At 37.9% G+C, this 15839-nt stretch overlaps 1 protein-coding gene across 1 annotated transcript in view; it reads left to right on the top strand.

Moving 5' to 3' along the window:
• Nucleotides 1-3199: 3199 nt before the first annotated feature.
• Nucleotides 3200-15839, top strand: part of TET1 (tet methylcytosine dioxygenase 1) — a 98840-nt gene continuing 86200 nt past the window's right edge. The window contains exon 1 of the mRNA XM_028513131.2: nucleotides 3200-5074. Coding sequence (XP_028368932.1) covers nucleotides 3200-5074 — 1875 coding nt within the window. The remainder of the gene's footprint in view (nucleotides 5075-15839) is intronic.

The raw sequence follows: 15839 nt of genomic DNA, 5'->3' as shown, positions 1-15839 counted from the left end.
GTACCCAGTGGTTTTCCCCCTGCAGTTCGGTTTTTCTGGGGTCCTTGGCCTCTTTAATGATCTCATAAAAAGGCTGTTACCATTTAAAGAGGCCACATCTTCCAATCCATGTTATTCATACTTTTTCCATTTACTTGCCAGGCTCTTTTTCAGGAGATAAGATTTGAATGCTAAACATGATCTTAATTACAAGTCTGAATTTCTAAAGCAATTCAATTAAAAAATATAAAAGAATATATGAGACAGAGATTGATTTATAAAATACTTTCAAAACCAGATCCCATGACACTCTGGCTTATCCAGATTACTTGCCTTCATAAAGGAATTTTAATTTTCATGGCTGATTACAATACCTAGATTATATGCTCCTAATAATTTTTTAGTAATATAATCTCTAAAAAGATTTTATTGATTTTATTTTTTAGAGAGGGGGAGAAACGGGAGAAAGAGGGTGAGAAACATCAATGTGTGGTTGCCTCTTGTGTGCCCTCTACTGGGGACCTGGCCCACAACCCAGGCACGTGCCCTGACTGGGAATCTAACCAGTGACCCTTTGCTTCCCAGTCCAGTGCTCAATCCACTGAACCACACCAGTCAGGGCATAAGTTTTTAGCAATATAATCTTGATACAAGAGATAAAGAAAGCCAATACTGATATTGTTGAATTTCTACAGAATGGAATAGATTGCTTTTCATTATCTGAAAAAAGACAAAGATTGCTAACTTTATGGAGATTGCAGTTGGAATGGCTTTTTTCTAAAAGTGTTGGTACAAAAAGCAATGGTCTTTAGAGAAAATATCTGATAATTTTTCACAGCCAAAGAGTTTGTGTGAGCCAAAAGTTTTTTTGTTTGTTTGTTTGTTTTTTTAAAGAAAAAGGAAAAACAGTAAGCTTAGATGCCAAGAACTTAAGTGAGGTATTCTCTGGCTTAGTGTTTGTATTTGACACAGATATATCAAAACATTATTTTTCTGTGGTTCATGTTGTTACTGTCTACTTCAAAAGTCTTTCTTACAGGCAAAACACTTTGACTGTAAATGTTATGCTTTGCGATCTTATAGTGTATGGTATACAGTGTCTAAAGTGGGAACAGAAACAAGAGAACTAGATTTTGCTTTGCAAGATCTGGCAGACTGTGGGTTAAGCTGGTTCTATAATAACTACCAGGTAGCCTATTTCCCTTATTTTTTTTGTATTTTAGAAATTAGTCTTTTTTTTTTTTAAGCCTCCCATTTATTAAATGCCTAATATGCCAGCCCTGTGCTAAGCCTTTATACATAACATCTTATATTCGTATGGTAACCCAAGAAGACTAGTATTACATGCTTCCTCTCCAGTTACACAGAAGGAAACTGAAGTTATAGAGAGACCAAGGAATTTGTTAGAATTACACAGCTAATGTTTTCTGAACTGGAAACCAAAATCAGGTCTGCATATTTCCAAAGGCCTTCTTACCCTACCTTCCCCTACTTTGCTCTTCAGCCTCAGGTATCACATGGATAAAACCAGTGCCTCTAGGCTTTCCCTGTAGCAGCCCACTAATATCTCAAAAAACAATTTCATTTCAGGTGCAGAAATCTCTCAACTCATTTTAGTGGTTTGCTGAAGGACACAGCTGGTGATCATCACAGGTTCAGGTTCAAGGCTTTTGTGACACAGCTCAAGCCACTAACCCGGCCAGTGAACCCCAGCATTACCTGGATCAGCAGGTCAGTACAGCAAAACCAAAAGCAAAATTTCAGAATTACAGAGCTGTCAAATTTTTGCTTTGCCAAGCAATAACAAAAGAAACAAGCTTATCCTTTACCTTTTGACAAAAGAGAAGACTTTTATTAGATTTTTAAGAGAGGACATTTCAATAGGAGAAAATAGGAAGGCATAATTTCAGAACAAAAGAGTTAATTAAAATGAACTAATTCAACTTGATGAAAATCTTTGTACTGCATCATTTCCCCCCTGATTTTGCCACAGACTGATGATCACTTCGTTACAGACCAGTTTTTGATATCCGTTCTCCTACACCATGCTTTCTCACAAATCCAACAACCTGGCACCTGTTAACAAATTATCACCCAGTCTGTTGTCAGTGTTGATTCTGTGATCCTTAGAGTCTGTGGATATGTTTTGTATGGTGAGCTTGGCCTTGTTTGGGATCAGGGTACGCAATCCGAGGAGATGAAGAGGTAACTGAGGATGGCTGTTTGTCAGCCCCTTTCATTTCCTTCTCTTTTCTTGTTTATCTTGCTTGTCTAGTATCCTTTGCTATTTTAATTATTTCATTTTCTCTTTATTTCCAATTTCCTTGCCTAGGCATCCATCATGAGACTTTTGGGACTGCTGGTAGAAAGGATTTTAGAACCAGCAGTCTTTGGGTTAAGGCGGGTGAAAGAGAAAGAGAGGCACATCATTTATGGGTATGGGCACTGCCCACCAACCACAGTGCCTTCCTTGTACACAGTAGGTGCTCAGTAGATACTTGTTGGACCAGTGAGTCTTCCTTGTAACCTAATCTGTTAATACTACTTCCTAGACTTTATGCTATTGTTGGTGCATGTGAAAAGCTCAAAATTTGTTAGCTGGAATGTGGTTTTAATATTATTGGATCTCCAAGATCCAATATAATCCATATAAGTAGAGCTTCTTGGATTATATAAGCCTCTTCTTCCTCTGGCTTTAGACCATCTTTGCTGTCAAACAAGTGATACCTTTGCCTGTGTGCTGATATGCTGTGGAAAGAGACTAAGAAATAATTTTTTTTTGAGTGGCCAAATTTGGGAAGATTGAGATTTGAGCTTTACACTCCATGTGACAATAATAGTGTGGTTTCTAATACTAAGAAACCCCTTTTTTTGAGAGAACTTCAACTTAATCAGTTCTCATAGGTAATTAAAGGAGCTTTTATTGTGAATACAGGGTTTAAAGAATACCGTAGGTTTTTCCTGTTTATTTTTCTTTTGCAGTAAAAATTCTCAGTTCCCTAATACTAAATAATAATCAGTGGTAAATACTCTGTTTCAAATGAGAAAATGCACTGGGAAAAGCTCACTTCCCATGGTTTTTGGTTATTATTTCAGACCAAAACCTTGGGCTAGCAAACCCAATCACGGTACATTCAGTTCCTCCTCAAAAGTGAAACTTTTCAAAGGACCAATGGCTCTGTTGCCCATGCTGTTTTCATTTTTTTCCTACTCCACAGCCATGGCTCGACCCCGAAAGGCAAAGTCTTCCAAACTAGTCAAGAAGGAAGATTTAAACAAAAAGAAAAGCAGTCAACTGAAGACAACCAAGGCAACCAAGAAATATGTAGTATCAGTTAAGGTAGTGGATGGTAGAAAAATAAAGCAATTAGGAAAAAGAGATATTAAGAAGAAAACAGAACCTAAACCACCCACACCAGTCAGAAGCCTGCTGACAAGAGCTGCAGCAGCTCGAATGAATTTAGGGAGGGCTGGGGTTCTTTTTCAGAACCCAGAGTCCTTAACTTCCAATGGGTTCACGATGACTCTCCGAAGCAGCTCTCTTACCAGGCGACTTGCTCAACCCCCAGTGGCCATAGCCAAACCTAAGAAAATTTCACCTAAGAATTTAGAAAAGCAACGGAAGTGTGATAAAAAGGTGCTTTCTAACACCAGAGTCAAGCACTCGGAAAATGATTCTGTCCCAACACAAGACCCCCTAGGTCCTCCTGATGCAGAGAATCTAAATGACATACAAGATGCATCTTTAGTGACAGGGGAGAGCCTAGGGACAACCGAGTCTTGGTCCCAAAGGCCTGAAGATTACGAAATAAATGTTCCTACTCATGGTGACCCTGTAGCAGAGAGCCTTTCTGGGGCACTGGAAGGGACACATGATGAAGGACTATACCCTAAAGAGACATCAGATGATACCAGTGATTCTCCTGGCATATTTGCTCAGGATACTCTGTGTGCTCCTTTGCTCCAAAGGGCAGCCCTCGAGGTTACCTCTGAGGAGAAGGACAGCTTTGAATTAGAAGAATTGGGTTCACAAGTCGAATCTCTTAAGCTGTCTGATTCTAACCTGGATCTCAACCAAAGTGAAAGTGATTGTTGCCCCACCTCCAGCTTTAATCAAGTTATGTCTGAATTGGACCTTACAAACTGTTTGTCTACTGGTGGGTCTATATATCCTACCTCATTTTTAAAATTGCTCTTGGCAGACTCAGAAGAAGAAACCCTTGGTGCTAAACCTGATTTCATAGAGGTAGTCGAGGCTACCCCAGATTATCAGGAAGTTCCTGATAACATCCTTATCTCAGGACAGGCCGATAGCTCTTCCCCCCATCAGTGGGAAGTTCCCTATGCTAACCCAGGTCAGGGAGAAACTCTGGATGAGACCCCAGACCCAGCAGAGATTTCTGGTGCTATGTCAGTCCAAGGAGAGGTCTTTGGTGCTATACTAAATGAGCAAATCCTTGATATAGGTGGGGGTCCTACCTCAGACTCACCTGTCTTTATGCCTGCTGCTCTGAACTCAATTGATCCCTGTGATGCTCTCTTGGAATGGCCTGCACCCCAGAACACTGTTTTATACAGTCTCGGGGAGAATACAGTCTCAAATCATACTATGCAAATTCTGTCTTTGGGCTCAGGTGACACTCCACAACCATCAAACTCAGAGATAAATTCGGATCTTCCAGTATTTGCGATAAGCAGTATAGAAAATGAGAAGCCAATTCATATAGGCTTTCTACCAGCTGACACTCAGGGATTTACATTAGCCCCTGAGAGAGGACTCAGCTATGACTCACAGGGAATTGTCCAGTACTACCAGGCTAGTCCCGACATACCAGAAGGAGGGAGCTCCCAGATGGACTCCACAGTGGTGTCTAGGCCCGTGTCACTTGCCAGCACCTCTTCTTCCTGCACAACCTTGCCACCTACTTTGGAGAGGAAGAAACGAAAACCATGTGGAGTCTGCGAGCCCTGCCAGCGGAAGAAGAACTGTGGTGAATGCATCCACTGCCAGAACAGAAGCTATAGCCACCAGATCTGTAAGAAGAGGAAATGCGAGGAACTGAAGAAAAGACCAGGTGTCACAGTGCATTCAAAGGTGAGTAAATACACAAGGGCCTGGGAGACACCAGTGGGACTTGAGAGAGTGGTCTGTGTGGAAGCAGTTTGCTTCAGCATCAATCATACTGTTTTTACTGTGTAAAATGTTGCTTAAAGTTTTCTATAAAAATTTGTGCACCTACCTGCACTATGTCTTGTTCATTGACACGAGCTTATTTTTAGAATTTGCTTGGGAAACTGGAACTAATAGTTTTATTATAGAATTTGATGGAAACAGGGAAATTGTATGAATGAAATGTGATTTTACAAATATTTCCATCACCCCTCATTTTGGCTAAGTATGTGTCTTTTTTGGAAGTTACAGATTAAAAAAATTAAGAATGGAATAAACTCATAACTTCCTTGCAGCTTTTCTCAATTTTTAGCAAGTAATTTCTCTCTTGTACTTATCTCACATGGTTGTTGGGGTTAAAGGGTAATTAGAAGTGGAACCTGGCACAGTTGGTACGCCTGTAACTCCCGCCTCTCTGGGGGCTGAGGCAGGAGGATCTGTTGAGCCCAGGAGTGCTGGGCTGTAGTGCCTGCACTAAGTTCGGCATCAGTATGATGACACCCAGGAGTGGGGGACCACCAAGTTGCCTAAAGGGAAGGTGAATCAGTCCAGGGCAGAAATGAGTAGGTCAAAACTCTGATGCTGATCAGTAGTAGGGTTGAAGCTGTGAAATAGCCACTGGGTACTAGCCTGGGCAACAAAGAGAGATGGCATCTCCTGTCCCTCCCTGATTCAGGGAATCCTACATCTCCTAATATTCCTTATGTTGTATAAACATCAGTTCTCATAACTATATTTTGTGAACCTGAGGTAATAAAAGTATTGGTTAACTTAGACTTCATTTAACGAATTTTATGGAGCTTGGTTAATGCTCAAATTTGCTTTTCAGATCTTTAAAATACCTGTCAGTTATGGTGTTTTATGATTTTTAGCTCACTCACTTGAAGTTAATATTTTGTGTTTATTATGACTAAGGTATGGTAAGAGAGATTAAGTGTTCAGAACTAAAATTCAACCAACCTTTCCAATTTCATTCTTTTTTTTAAAGATTTATTATTTTATTATTTTTTTTAGATGGGGAAGGGAGGGAGAAAGAGGGAGAGAAACATCAGTGTGTGGTTGCCTCTCATGCGCTCCCCACTGGGGACCTGACCCACAAACCAGGCATGTGACCTGACTGGGAATAGAACTGATGACCCTTTAGTTTGCAGGCCCATGCTCAATTCACTGAGCCACATCAGCCAGAATAAGAGTATATTTCTTTAAAAAACAAACAAACAAGGATATTCTCTTAAATTATTATCAAAATTAGGAAATTAATATTGAACCATTATTATCTAATCATCAGCTTTTATTCATATTTCCTCTAAAAGAAAATGTCTTCTTGGCCTCCTTTAATCTGGAACAGTTCCTCAAATTTTAAAAACTTTAAGAAAATTGGCATAGAGTAAACTGCACATATTTAAAGGATACACTTTGATAAGCATGACACATGTATATACTATGTGACCATCACCAGTCATCACAGTGATAGCCTGTCCCTCTTAAAAGTTTATTCATGCCCCACCCCCCCACCCTGCCTCCCACACCCTTTCCCCTCTGGCAAACACTGTCTTTCCGTCACTGTGGACTAGTTTATATGACCTACAATTTGATATCAATGGCAACATACAATGTACTCTTTTTATTTTTGGCCTCGAACAGTTCCTCAGTTTTTATCTTTTATGACTCTGCTACTTTTGCCAAGTGCATGCAGCTTACTTATTTTGCGCCTCAGAAGTTTCACTCCCTGGTTTTAGCATTCGCTGGTGACTTTTGCCTGATGGGTTGTTAAATAGTAATTCTCTATTTTCATGATTTCTTTTAAATGTATTAGTTTAAGGAAAAGCTTTTCCTTTTGTTTACTATTTATTTCAATATGAATTTATAGGTTTTATGATATTAAATAGATTATAATCCCTTACTATCATTTTATTTTAGAGAAACAAAAGGAAAGGGGGGGGGAGAGATTTGTTAAACTTACTTATGCATTCATTGGTTATTCTTATTTGTACCCTGATCAGGACTGAACCTACAACCTTGGTGTATCGGGACAATGTTCAAACTAAGCTTCCTGGGCAGGGCTATCATGATTTCTTTATTTTTTTTTAATTACCATATTTTTCAGACTGTAAGATGCACTTTTTTAACCACATTTTTTGCTTCAACAATTTTTTTCCTATTCTCCTCTAAAACCTAATTTGAAGTAAAAAAATGTGCCATATAGTACAAAAATACGGTACTTTTTATTTTTAAAGGTTTTATTTATTTAGTTTTAGAGAGAGGGGAAGGTAGGGAGAGAGGGAGAGAAATATCAATGTGTGGTTGCCTCTCAAACGCCCCCTTCTGGGGACCTGGCCCACAGCTCAGGCATGTGCTCTAATAGGGAAAGGAACTGACGACCCTTTGGTTCACAGCCTGCACTCAATCCACTGAGCCACACCAGCCAGGGCTATCATGATTCATTTTGATGCTGAAAGTTTCCCAAGTTTGGTCAAGGAGCTCCTCAACCATTCATTGAGTAAGTCTTTATTTTCTGAAACAAGTGGTCTAGGCTTTTGTGCGTTTTTGTCCTCCAGACCTGATGTCAGCTACTTACCCAGGGAGTTCCTTTTAGTGGAGAATACTTAGAAAGCAAGATTCTTTTTTAAAGATTCTATTTATTTTTAGAGAGAGGAAGGGAGGGAGAAAGAGAAGGAGAAAAACATCAATGGGCGGGTGCCTCTCGCACACCTCTCAACTGAGGACCTGTCCTGCAACCCAGGCATGTGCCCTGACTGGGAATTGAACAGGTGACAAGTCTTTTGGTTCTCAGGCCGGCACTCAATCCACACCAGCCAGGGCAGAAAGCAAGATTTTAATGATAGATGTGATCATGGTTACTGGAATGTCAGCTTAAAGTGGTTCTCTCTCAGGCTTTCTCACACCATTGTTACCCTTCAAAATGGTTATGTTCTTCATATCAAATACAATTTTAATATTTTACTATATTAAATTTTATATATACAGTACTACTTACTATTATATTAACAGTAATTTTAATATATTATTGTTAAACTCTGTAGAAAATTAAAATATATACATAAAATATAATTTGTTTTCTACTTCAGGGTTTCCCTATACTTGATGATATTCATATTCTCTCTGTCTTGTTCTCCTCCTGCCCCACAAAGTTACACTCACCACTGACAGAGTTGATTCTGAAGAATGTACTAGGTTGTGCTTTTACTGAACTCTGGTGGTAGATATACCCACTGAGAGGTAGCAGTGAATATGGGCCCTCAGAGGGAGTTCATTCCAAGAGAGCAAGAGATAGTTGATAATCCTTTTTTTCTCTTAATGTTATGCTTATGAGATTTATCTACAATATTGCTTATAGTTATAGATATTCATTGTCATTGTAGGATTCCACTGTATGTATATGGCACAGTACATACTGTTAATAGTAGTGCTATCATGAACATTATCATAATGTCTTGGAATATTTGTATGCATTCTGTTGAGTATATTCCTAGGAGTAGAATTTCTGAGTCATGGAATATGCATGATTTAGCTTTGGTATATATTAGCAGACAGCTGTAGTTGTTCCAGTTATGACTCTAATCAGAGGTTTTGAGAGTTCCATTGCTTCATACCCTTACCAACACTATTTTTGTGCTTGTTTTATTTTAATTTTGTTGGGTATGTAGTACCCTACATTGTGTTTCCTTGATGTCTAACAACACTGAGCAACTTCTCACGTGTGTTAGTCATTTAGATATTGTCTTTGAAGTGCCTGTTAAGTCTTTTGTTTGTTTTTAAGTTGGTTCTTCTGCCTTTTTCTTTCCAAAATATTTAATTTCTTTTTAAACCCTTGAGTTGAGGGAAGATTTTTAAAAGATCACAGTGCAGGATTCCTTTTTACTTTTGATTTATGAATTCATTATGATTTGTTGCTAGAAATCCTTTGTTGAATATGTAATCACTGATATCTTTTTCACTCTTAATCATACTTTTTAATTAACAGAAATTCTTAACTTTAATGCAGTCCAATTTACCAGTCCTCTCCTTTATGGTATCTTTTTATGTCCTCTTTAAGAAAAATGTCTTGTTTTTTTTTTTTTTTTTGCCAATTCCAGGTCATGAAAGTGTTCTCATTTGTTTTCTTCTTTAAAAGTTACCTTTTAAAACTCTTCACATTTAGATGCACAATATATCTGGAATTGACTTACCGGTATGGTGTGAGATAGGAGACAAGATTCATTATTTTTCATATGTAAGATTCATTATTTTTCATATGTATACCTACCTGACCAGCACTACTACTAAAATGACGATCCTTTCTCTGTTACTACAGGGTCACCTTGGTAGTAAATCAGGTGATTAATTATTTCTGGGATCTGTTCCTAGACTCTGCTTTACTAACCTTTTTGTCTGCCCTCATGTCTACATTGTCTTTATTTCCCAGGTCTTACCAACTGGTCCTTCAGCTTTATTTTTCCATACTGATTTGGTTTTCTTTTGTTGTTGTTCTTTGAATTTCAATGAAAAAATTTCAGTTTGTAAATTTCCACCAAAATACTACCTTGCTGAGGCTTTTCTTGTAATTACATTGAATGTTTATATTAATTTGGAGAGCTTGACATTTTTACAATATTGAACCTTCCTGTCGATGACTGTTGTATACATATTTTAAAATTTTTTAATTTTAAATTGAAGTATAGCTGATAAACAAATCATGCTATACTATATTTTTATTTATATAAGCCTTATTGAATTTTTCCAATAATGTCTTAAATTTTCAATGTGGAGTCCTATTTTTATTCCTAGGTATTTGGTATTTTTAAATATATTTTATTGATTATGCTATTACAGTTGTCCCATTACCCCCTTTCATTCCCCTCCACCCTGTGCACCATCTCCCACCCATATTCACCCCCTTTAGTTCATGTCCATGTGTCATACGTTCTTTAGCTTCTACATTTCCCATACTATTCTTGCCCTCCCCCTGTCTATTTTCTCCCTACCGTCTATGCTACTTATTCTCTGTACCTTTCCCCCCTCTCCCCTGTTGCTAACCCTCTATGTGATTTCTTTTTTTAATATATTTTATTGATTATGCTATTACAGTTGTCCCATTTCACCCCTTCACTACCCTCCACCCTGTACACCTTCTCCCACCCACTTAATAGTGGCTTGGTGATGATGAACTCTTTTCACTTGACCTTATCTGAGAAGCACTTTATCTGCCCTCCCATTCTAAATGAAAGCTTTGCTGGATAGAGCAATCTGGGATGTAGGTCCTTGCCTTTCATGACTTGGAATACTTCTTTCCAGCCCCTTCTTGCCAGTAAGGTCTCTTTTGAGAAATCAGATGACAGTATGATGGGAACTCCTTTGTAGGTGACTGTCCCCTTATCTCTTGCTGCTTCTAGGATTCTCTCCTTTATTTTTACCTTGGCTAATGTAATTATGATGTGCCTTGGTGTGTTCCTTCTTGGTTCCAACTTCTTTGGGACTCTGAGCTTCCTGGACTTCCTGGAAGTCTATTTCCTTTGCCAGATTGGGGAAGTTCTCCTTCATTATTTGTTCAAATAAGTTTTCCACTTATTGCTCTTCCCCTTCTCCTTCTGGTACCCCTGTAATTTGGATGTTGGAACATTTAAAGATGTCCTGGAGGTTCCTAAGCTCTCATTTTTTTTTAACTCCTTTTTCTTTATTCTTTTCTGTTTGGTTGTTTCTTTCTTCCTTTTGGTCCACTCCACTGATGTGAGACCCAGCTTTCATTCCATCACTATTGGTTCCCTGTGCATTTTCTTCACTTATTGTAGCCTTCATTTATTTCACCTAATTTGCGACCAAAATTGACCAATTCTGTGAGCATCCTGATCACCAGTGCTTTGAACTGTGCATCTGATAGGTTGGCTATCTCTCAGTCACTTAAAAGTACTGACTGTGGGGCTTTCAATTCTGTTTGAGGCATCTTTTTTTTTTCCTTTGATCTGGTCATGCCTGTTGTGTATGAGGGGCAGTGCCTTAGGTGTTCACCAGGACAGGGCACCCCAGTTACTGGGTTGTGATGTTGTATGTGGGGGCGGGGTCTCAGGGAACAATGGCGTTTGTTCCACTCTCCATGGGATCTCAGTCCCTTCCATCACTTCCCCCAGTAAACTGGGCCCTTCTGGTGCCAATTCCTGTGTGGGTGGGCTAGTGTTCCCTGTGGGACTTTCCAAGGACCTCTCCTGTGAGTCTGGGAGTCTCTCCCTGCTCCTCAACTCCAACAGGTGTTTTCAATCTGTGCCCCAAGCCTATTTCCCAGCACTGTGATCCTGGGTTGTGCACAGTGCCTTGCTTCATGATCCCTGCCTCGCAGGGTGTACCAGTTGCCACCCCTCTGGGGTCTGTCAGCTGCCACTTGTGTGTTCAGGGTCCACCTGCTGAGGTCTTGCGAGTCCCAATGCCTTACGCCCCTGGTCGTAACACTCTCTGCTCTCAGCGCTGGACTCTGCCCCTTACTGGTCTGTATCAACGTGTCTATTTTAACTTCTTGGTTGTCCAACTTCCATATTGTTCAATTTTCTGTCAGTTCTGGTTGTTATTCTATTTCTAAATTTTTGTTGTCCCTATCTTGGTTGTGCGAGAAGGCACAGCGTGTCTACTTATGCCTTTATCTTGGCTGGAAGTCAGTATTTGATATTTTTATATCATTTTTTAATACCTATTTGATGCTATTGATGATTCAAGACCTTTTGCTTTGATACCTAAGGATTGGTAAGCAAATATATTTTATGTATTTGTTCTTATTAAAATTATTTTACTTGAAAATTGGAGTGAGAAAGAGAAAATACATTTATAGTTTTAAAATGCTAATATTTTGTTGTAGTTCTTTGTTAATGCTTAGTGAAACAGAGCTGTTAGAATTTTTTTTTTTTTATAAAATGTACTTAGTCCCTTAAGGCATATGTTGTTTCTCAAAGTGTAACTACTCATCTCTTGGAGAAGTAATAACAGTCTTGACTTACTTTTTGGGTCATGAATTGCATTTTTGTCTCATACAATAAGATTGAATTTCTTTTAATTGTACAAGAAGGTGGCTAGATAGTCTCTCCAGAGATTTTTTGGCCAAGAGATAAAATGTTATTTTTCTGCCAAGCTTATTTCAACATTCTCCACATTTAGAAATACAGATAGTTAAAACACTAACTTTTATAATTCAAGAGTCATCTAGGAATTTGCTCTTGGCTATGTATTCCTCATGTGTATTTGTAATTTAACATTTTGAAACATGCATTACCCTATTTTTTAAACAGTGATAGAAGTGAAGTAGAGTGCATTGCTTTTTAAAGACACAGAGTGGATTCTTCAGCTAGACTCCACTAACATAATTTTTAGTATGTATTAATAGAAGAAAACAAAGTCTAGTTTTTTTATAGTATGCTTCTGAGGGTGGGATATTGCATTATATATGTTTAGGTTTATGTTTTGGTATAGTATAACACATTTAATTAACATTAATTGAATGACTAAATGAGCAGCTTGTTGCCAAAGTGTAAGTCTCTCTTATATTTAGTCTAATTAGATTCCTCCCCCCAAATATTAAAGTGTTATTATATATTTGGTTAGATTAAATAGCAGAGATTAAATAGCAGAGTCCTAGGTAACACTGTGAAGTATGCTGTTTTACTACCATGCTACCTTAGCTAATGCAAATTCCACCTGAAAAATGGTAGTAGCTACTTCTACTTATATTGTGCTTGAAAAGCTGAAAGTAGTATTATGTGATGCAAATTGAACCACTGACTATCCACTATCTTATGGATAATGAATGTGATAACAGTCTAGTTCCAGATATGTCATTTTAGAATTGGTTGACACACATTTTATTTTATCCATTTTAGTGGGAGTGGGGGTGGGGCAAGCCTCTCTTAGCCACTGCTTTACTTGGTGTTTTCTCACAGCCGGATCTCATTTTGGCATATGTTGTATATGGCATATGGAACAAATTTTTGCTACCAACTCCTTCAATTGAGGACAGATGTTATATGTCCTTAAATATGCCTTTAAGGAATCTTTTTGGATCACTACTGAGACTTCAGTAGCATACCTAACCACAGAGCTGACCATAAGGGGAAAAAAGGGCCTTTGGGGTCTAGGATCCCTGCATCCATAAATCCCAGGTATGTCAACAATAATTTATATGCTGATCTTTATTGATTCTTACCTGTGGGTGTTAATTTCCAAAATCTTGTTACTGTGGTTCTAATCTTACCTTGCCATTTTGTGTATATCATCTCATTCAGGAAATAAGTGTGTGAAACTGGCTAACACCTTTGTCTAACATCAGTATAATCCAAGTGGTACTATTATGTAGTAGTGAGCACCGTAGTGTGCTACATATTTTTATTTTGATATGGAATTTAGTTCCACATTTGTCATTGCTGGTCAGCCTCTAGGCTTTTCATTCCCAAGTAGTGTTTCAAGAGTTTCGTTTCAAAGCTTCAAAAGTCATTCTCCTTATAAAGTAGTCAGTCTTTGTGGCTCTGTGATGGATGCCAGGAAATTAAGAGGAAGGAGAGAAGGAGGGATCTTGTTATCATAATAAAATAAGACAGAACTAGCAAATAAATCAAACTAAGCAATTCATATCATTACCTTGACAATGAAACTCAGTGGTCAAGTCATGAATATTATCCAGAAAGTCTTGGCTAGTTACCATCTGTTCTTCATGTCTGTTATGAAAGCAACAAAAGAGAAATCTTGCTCTTTTGTGATTAAGTTATGTCCCACTAATAGTCACTTTTTAAAAGAAGAGCATAGTACTCTGCAATAAAAGCAGTAATTAGAAATGAGATATTTAAATTGCTTTTAGAGCCCAACCCCAGGATTACAGGGTGCTAGCCCATCATATGGGCTCAACAAATGTTTGCTGAAGGAATGACTGACTGAAGGAATTAATGAAATCTTTTCAAAAATGTAATTCAGTCTATTTCTCACATACCAATGTTTCTTAGAAAAAATGTATCTCAGTCCTAACGTGTGGCTCATTGGGTTGGGTGTTGTCCCACGAACTGAAATGTCACTCACTGATTTGATTCCTGGTCAGGGCACACGCTAGGGGTGTGGGCCAGGTCCTTGTTTGCGGGCCTGCAATAAGCAACCAATCGATATTTCCTTCATGTCAATGTTACTCTCCCTCTGTTTTTTCCTCCCTTCCCCTCTCTAAAAATAAATACGATCTTAAAAAAATTACAACCCATACGTAGTTAATATATCATCTTAGCAGCTAGTACAGTACCCTAAAACATTTTGGAGTTCATTCTGTACATGTCACTTTCAAGTACTAAAGATATTAGAATCACAGGATATCTGTAACAGAAATTCAAATAGAAGACTTGAGTACAAGGTTTGTAGGAGGGTGTAGAGTGCTTTAAAATATTTTAATTGCTGCTTATGTTTAAAATTACTGCCATATGCATTTGTGATTGAGTTATTCCAAGAAGCAAAGTTTGGACAACTCAAAATTCTAAAGAAGGAGCATGAAAGCTCAAAATTGTGTATTTTTCTAATTGTAAATGGGATTTGGAAAAACAATTCTAGAAATATACCTAGCAAACCAACTCTTACCGTGTTTGCCTCTGAGGATTAGATATTTTTTGGATGGAGGAGGGGTATATTAGAAAACATGTGACTTAAACTTTTTGCTTAATTTTCTTTCTTTTTAAACAAAACTTTAGTTATTGACTTTTAGAGAGAGGAAGGCAGGGAGGGAGAGAGAGATTTTGTTGTTCACTTATTAATTCATTGGTTGATTTCTCTTGTATGTGCCCTGACCAAAGATCAAACTGCAACCTTGGGCTATCTAGATAGTGCTCTAACCAACTGAGTTATGCAGTCAGAGCTTAAATTTTTTAATGTGGTTTGAATTTTTACATAAAAAAGTAATAAAACATATTAAATCTAAGTGATATAATTTGTATTTTTAAAGTTTAGAAACAGGAAAAAAAAGTACAATACTACTTACCAATAGGCAACTACCATGAATAAATTGGTATATTTGTGTCCAGTATTTTTTTAAGATTGCATTTATTTTTAGAGAGGGGGGCAGTAAGGGAAGGAGAAAGAGGGAGAGGAACGTCAATGTGTGGTTGCATCTCTCGCGCCCCCTACCAGGAACCTGGCCCGCAACTCAGGCATGTGCCTGGAATCTGACCATGACCCCTTGGTTCGCAGTCCCGAGCTCAATCCACTGAGCTACACCAGCCAGGTCTCCAGTATTTTTTTCTGCATTAAAAAAAAAAAAAATAGTTGAAGTCAACTGGGTAAAATTTTTTTCTTTTTTCTATACATCATCAGTATTTTTCTTTGTAATTAAAAACTTGTAAAGATTTTAAAATAGTGTGCATAAATGTACATAACCTACTAAGTTATTTTTTTATTGCGGGATGCTTCAAGTTTCTTAATATTTTTCATGACAGAACATTTTTTGTATAAATCTTAGTTCCTTAACACTGGAGTCATTAGTCTTTTATTTCAAACTAAAAGTATTAGGATAACCAAAATACTTAGCATTTTGCTATGAGTTACAGCCTCATGACTTCTAAATCTTTACCACTTTTGGAAACCAGGTATTTTAGAAAGGTCCCTTTCTTTTGCCCAGAATCAGAAACTAAACTTGAAATTACATTCTTCTTGGTAAATCTCCTAATTAATGGCTGGATACTAGCCACATCAG

This window comes from Phyllostomus discolor, chromosome 5 (assembly GCF_004126475.2).
Source record: "Phyllostomus discolor isolate MPI-MPIP mPhyDis1 chromosome 5, mPhyDis1.pri.v3, whole genome shotgun sequence".
In the NCBI taxonomy this organism is placed as follows: domain Eukaryota; kingdom Metazoa; phylum Chordata; class Mammalia; order Chiroptera; family Phyllostomidae; genus Phyllostomus; species Phyllostomus discolor.
This window is presented reverse-complemented; position numbering and strand designations above follow the sequence as displayed.